We start from the raw sequence: 5,734 nt of genomic DNA on the forward strand, positions 1-5,734 counted from the left end.
TGGCGTTGAAGATATTGCGTGCAAACCCCAAAATTTTATTCCCACCTTTGGATTTCCGCGCCAAAGACCCAGCGCCAGATTCGGCGACACAGAGACATGACAGCAGTCGCCAGACAGTTGGCAATCCTGATATTTGACGGCGGTCATCCGTTAGTTGCGAGAGTGGATTGTTTTCATTCAAATAGAGCATTTCGCTGAAAATGCACGTGTATTAAGTAAATGTTGACAGATTTCTTGCTGTGTTAGTGTGGAACTTAGCGGTTTGCTGTATCGCGGAAGCCGTCGCTGGAAGAAAACGTCATGAAATTCAACGAAGCATCGAAAATTTTCAGTGAAAAAAGCAATAATTAATTTCAGCTCTTCAACCTACTTTTACTTTACAACGGATATCAGCGAAAAAGAAAAAAAAAACAGTGAACGACGACGAATATACATTACATATTGTCGTTTTCGTTTTTGCGGTGGTGCTACACCGGTGTACCGGTGTACCACTTTGGCACCAAAAGTGTTCGTTTTTGATTTTTGTGCTGCAACTTTTTCTGTACCGCTCAAGATAAATAGTGCAGCACTCAAAAATTCGAGAGTGTAGCGGGTGTGTACACCGTGTCCACCAATCAACGTTTGCAAAGCTGTAAATATTTTGGTTTTTATTCACGTACTCCAAATCAACTGCACCGAAAATTTTCGTTTTTGCAGTGAAAAGTGTAGCACGAAGCAGTGTAGCACCGTCACAAAACCGAAAACGACAATAGTTTTGCCTTCCTGTTTGTTCAAGATCTCCCACAGTGCTATTTTTATTTCAACATAATTTTCCGCCCACTTTCCACCCCAACCCCAACAGAACACTCAAATGTAACGCTCCATAACGCACCAAAAGCTCTCTCCTTTCTTCTCTCTAAAAAGACGACGATTTCCCCTCTCGCGGACCGCTTGACAGTTCTCCGCACGTCAGATTGTTTTGGTTGCGTGATTTTTACTGGAGCGGTCTTTAGAGTTTTCGGAAAATCCGAAATTTTCATTGAAATTCACCCGGAAAAGTGCACTGATAATTCAAAATGTTATCCTTAGCTGGTAAAGTGCTCACGAGAAATGCCATCTGTGGGAGAAATGCTTTGATTCAGGTAATTTTGATCGGTGTTTTAGTTTTCCGATATGTTTCATAACCACAATGTTTTCATTGCGAATCCCCTGTGTAGGAGCTCGCCACCGCTGCTGGGGCCAGCCGGAGTTACCACATCGCTTGCGGAAATAGAAATGACCGTCCCGCAACCACTGCACTGAAGCTCCAGAACAAATTCATCAGCCCAATTACAGCAGCGGTTCTGGTGCGGAACATCAGTACGGATGAAGCCGGCCGAAGTGCATTGGAAACAATTCCCGAACCACCGCCGATTCCTGCCGCACCGGAGATAAGTGAAATCGTGTCCAATTTGGCGGCAAACGGAGAGCCAACGTTCGCATCGCTTGGGCTGGGCGGTTGGAGCCCGGTGGGAATCGTCCAGAACTGCATGGAGTTCCTTCACGTCACTTGCGATCTGCCCTGGTGGGGAGTTATTGCCATTGGAACTGTTTGTGTGAGATTGGTGCTGTTTCCTCTGGTGATTGCCAGTCAGCGAAATGCGGCCAAAATGAACAACCATATGCCCCAGATGCAGGTTCTGCAGATGAAAATGACTGAAGCGCGACAAGCTGGAAATTCTATTGATTCGGCCCGGTACGCCCAGGAAATGGTAGCATTCATGAAGGAAAAAGACCTGAACCCGCTGAAGAACATGCTGGTACCACTAGCGCAGGCTCCCATCTTCATCTCGTTCTTCATGGGTCTTCGTCAGATGGCCAACACCCCGGTGGAATCGATGCGTGAAGGTGGTCTGTTCTGGTTTACCGATCTGACCGTTTGCGATCAGTTCTACGCCCTGCCGGTTATCACCAGTATCACTATGTTCCTGACGATCGAGCTCGGTACGGACAGCGCTCGGATGTCGGCCCAGAATATGCAGATGGTGCGATACATTCTGAGGGCGATGCCGCTGTTCATCTTTCCCTTCACAATTAACTTCCCCGGAGCGATCCTGTGTTACTGGGCTTGCAGTAATTTCTTCTCGCTGCTGCAAGTAGGCTTCCTGCGCATTCCTAAAGTGCGAGATTACTTCAAAATCGACCGGCTGGTTACCCACAATCCGGAAGCTCTGCCTATGAAGAAGAAGAAATTCACCGAGGGAATGAAGGATTGTAAGTAATTTTTTTATTATATTTTGAACTTTTATGTGGCGTTTTCAAGCATTTATCATTGCGAGATAGGAGGAAGTTCATAAATTACGTAACGCTGCAATTAAATTAAAAGAGTGGTAAACAGTCTTTCGCATCAAACAAAACTCAAAATCTTCCATATAAAAGTTGCTACGTGGATCAAGTGTAGAATTAGCTTCATGTTAAAATACACATTAATAAAAACAAAAAAAAAAAGTTGCTACGTGGTGGAAAAAATGTAAAATTTCGCGTTACGTAATATTTGAACGAGCCTTGACATGCTATTTGTGTATATGATTGAACATCCATTAATTACGCTTTGTAGGGAAAAGATTGAGGTCAGAAAAGTGTGACAAAAATTTCAGAAGTTTCAAAAGGGCTCATTCTGATTGATTTTTTCTTTTCGCAGCCTGGACCAACATGAAAATTACCCGCGAATTAGAAGAACGTGCCAGAATCGACGAAATCACCTTCCAAAAGGCAGGCAAAGGACCACTAGTGAAGACTTACAAATACGACCCGACCGCCCCGCGACCCAGCAGCAACACCATTAGCGCGAAGAAACGGTAGACTCCCCACCTTGTTGTGTAATATTGTATTAAAGAATACGAGAGAAAATAAGCCCAAATAATAACCTTAAATAAAAGTGTAGTTTATTGTTCTTAAAAAACAGTCACAGCTCTTAACAGAACCCTTTACCCTATCACGTTCTCACTCCATCGGAACTGCGATGCACTGATTGATGACCTCAATCAGGTGAGAGTTCTCCAGCGCGGCTGCGACCCGTTCCTTGTCGGCCAGCTGCTTATTGACGGCATTCTCCGATGCGTGCGTTCCCGGGTTGATTTCCACGGAAACTTTGAATCGCGGTGGCAACGCACGCAGCAACTTGACCCGAATCGACAGGCCAATCAACGTAGCCATACTGCAGTGCGGTATCGTCGGAGTGAACAGCACCTTGACCGTGCTCTTTTCATTGTCCACCTTGATGAGGCTCTGCTCTAGGACGTGCAGCTCTTCCAGGGTCAGCGGATGCTCCGGATCGTTAATGTTGCGGATGAGATCTGTAATTGGAACGTTATCATGAAAATCAGATTGTAGCCGAATCGTATTTTAAGCCTACCGAAAATTTCCCGCTCATCGAAGGGATCTACGACGTCGTCGTTCTCGTCATCTTTCGTCAGCCTTCGATCTTCGCACTTGCGGTAAACATGGGGATTGATATTTTCCAGCTCGGTCATTGCGTGTGGTGTCCTACAATGATAAATCTTCTGAATCACTTCCCAAAGATCTTAAATAAGTACATTATATTACAATTACTCAATAATTTTATAGGATTTGCGTAGAAATCCCCGAAAAAACAAACAGAATGTTATGAATCTGCGACTCGAACTTGAACTATCCAATTTTGACGTTTCTGGGACGACCTTGGCGCACATGTCTGATATTTTTACAGCGGCACCAATGCAAGAGAGAGCTTTTTATGCTGAGGCGTTACGGTTTGCGGCCTCTCGATACGGTGGGTGGTATGATGCATGATGGAGGCACGTGGTTTGTTGTTAATATGTAGCATAGAACATTGTTGGAATGGAATTGCTTTCTAGGGCTCGGCCCGTTCTCGGCACGGTGCCAGGAGAATAGATTTCAGGGAGCATCTATAAATGACGTAACATTTTTTTTTCCAAATTACAACACCCCCTTCCGCTTGTGGCCTATTTTCCCATACACTGGTGCATAATTGATCCAACAAAAGCCGATTTTCATACAAAATGGCCAACTCTGAGATGCTGTTACTTCAGTTTGTTTTGATGGATTGCGCTCTAAACTACAAATACAGGTATGTTCCGTTTTTATCACTATCCGTTTCGTCCATGCAGAACGGTTTTGGAGGAGAAGAACGCAGCGAGGGCGGTAATGCTGCAGCAAGGGACTCGACAGAACGTGGAACGTTATAAACAGAAGCGGAAACAGCAGACCCGTTTATTTCGGGAGAAAAAGCTCCACCTGGAAGAAGCGGAGTGCAAATGAATGGAACTGCTGTGCCGTTCCCAAGAAACACGGAAGTTCTATCAGAAGCTCAACGCATCCCGCAACGGCTTCGTGCCGCGAGCCGAAATATGCAGGGATAAGGACGAAGGCCTCTTGGCGGACGGACGTGAGGTGATCGATGTTGGGCGACCGCCCTGTGGTGCGCGAATTCACCCCTGACCAGCGAGCAGTTGCTCTAAAAGAGAAAAGCATTTTTAACACAGTGTATTATTCAGTCGAAAAATAAACAAGTTAAGTAAACTCGAGTCTCCGCGTGCAAGTTTATTTTCTCTCGGAATTCCCGTTTCCGCTGCGTGTTTGGCCTTACTCTGTCCCTGGTCCGCCGACAGGTTATGGGCCCGGAGTAAGAAGCGCGAAAAATTCGGTTCGATTGAGGTACGGAAGTCGCGATTTTTTTTGCGTCGCGAGTGTTTTCGTTGTTTGGACGTGAGCAAGCAGCAGGAGGAGAAGATGGCGGAGCAGCGTTTCTCAATGCCAAAGCTGACAAACCATAACTATCAAGTATGGAAATTTAAAATGGAAATGCTTCTCGTGAGGGAGGAGCTTTGGCATGTTATTTCCGAGGCGAAACCGGAGCCGGAGACGCCGGAATGGACGAAGGCGGATACCAAGGCACGAGCTACCATCGGTCTGTGCTTGGACGACGGTCAAACGAGCTTGGTGCGGCGATGCACTTCGGCGAAAGAAGCGTGGAAATCCCTCAAAGACTACCACGACAAGGGATCGGAGGTGTATTTGCTGAAAAAGCTGACTCATCTGGAACTGACGGAAGGGGGCGATATGGAGCAGCACCTGCAGGAGTTCACCGACTTGCTGCAGCGCATCGCTGACATCGGCGACGAGATTCCCAAGAAATGGCAGGTTGCAATGCTGTTGTGTTCACTCCCGGAGTCCTACGACGCGTTAGTGACGGCCCTCGAGCAACGGACGGGCGACGACCTGACTCTTGAGTTCGTTAAATCGAAGTTGCTGGCAGAAGCGGAAAAGCGACGAGAGCGGTCGGGAGGAGCTGTTGCTGCTGGCGGCAAAGCGTTGAAGACGGAATACCATCCCAATCGAGGTCGTGGAGGAGGAAATGTTGCTAGTGGTGGTGTCAATAAAGAAACACGGGTATGCTACCACTGCAAACGACCGGGCCACTTGAAACGGAATTGTCGGCAGTTGCAGAAGGAATCCCACGATGAACCTGGAAGGAAGAAAGAAAGTAGCGCATCGAAGAAAGAAGAAGATCCTAAGGTGAAGAAAGTACAGAGCGTCCTGGAAGGTCCGGTTGCTTGGATCGTCGGGCATGGAGAACCATGTAGTTGGTTTGTGGACAGCGGTGCCTCCCGGCATATGACCGGGAATAAGAACTTTTTCAAGGATCTGAAGCCTACGACGGGATTGAGTGTGACGCTGGCCGACGGTGAAAAGGCGGAAGTGGCTGGTATCGGAG

At 46.9% G+C, this 5,734-nt stretch overlaps 2 protein-coding genes across 3 annotated transcripts; one reads left to right on the top strand and one right to left on the bottom strand.

Moving 5' to 3' along the window:
* The first annotated feature begins 940 nt into the window (after positions 1-940).
* Positions 941-2,827, top strand: LOC134287362 (mitochondrial inner membrane protein OXA1L-like). The gene is made up of 3 exons (XM_062849092.1): positions 941-1,121; positions 1,197-2,232; positions 2,660-2,827. The coding sequence occupies exons 1-3, from the start codon at positions 1,056-1,058 to the stop codon at positions 2,818-2,820; spliced, it is 1,263 nt and encodes a 420-aa protein (XP_062705076.1). The 5' UTR covers positions 941-1,055; the 3' UTR covers positions 2,821-2,827.
* A 54-nt stretch (positions 2,828-2,881) lies between these two features.
* LOC109427130 (MIP18 family protein galla-2) lies at positions 2,882-3,668 on the bottom strand. 2 transcript variants are annotated; one of them, XM_019702690.3, is made up of 3 exons: positions 3,565-3,668; positions 3,374-3,504; positions 2,882-3,314 (listed from the first exon to the last, which is right to left on the bottom strand). In XM_019702690.3, exons 2-3 carry the CDS (start codon positions 3,489-3,491, stop codon positions 2,962-2,964), a joined length of 471 nt encoding a protein of 156 aa, XP_019558235.1. In that variant the 5' UTR covers positions 3,492-3,504; positions 3,565-3,668; the 3' UTR covers positions 2,882-2,961. The 2 variants fall into 2 exon arrangements, with proteins under 2 accessions (XP_019558235.1, XP_062705077.1); XM_062849093.1 differs by having other exon boundaries at positions 3,571-3,591.
* Positions 3,669-5,734: the final 2,066 nt, after the last annotated feature.

This window comes from Aedes albopictus, chromosome 2, assembly GCF_035046485.1.
Source record: "Aedes albopictus strain Foshan chromosome 2, AalbF5, whole genome shotgun sequence".
In the NCBI taxonomy this organism is placed as follows: domain Eukaryota; kingdom Metazoa; phylum Arthropoda; class Insecta; order Diptera; family Culicidae; genus Aedes; species Aedes albopictus.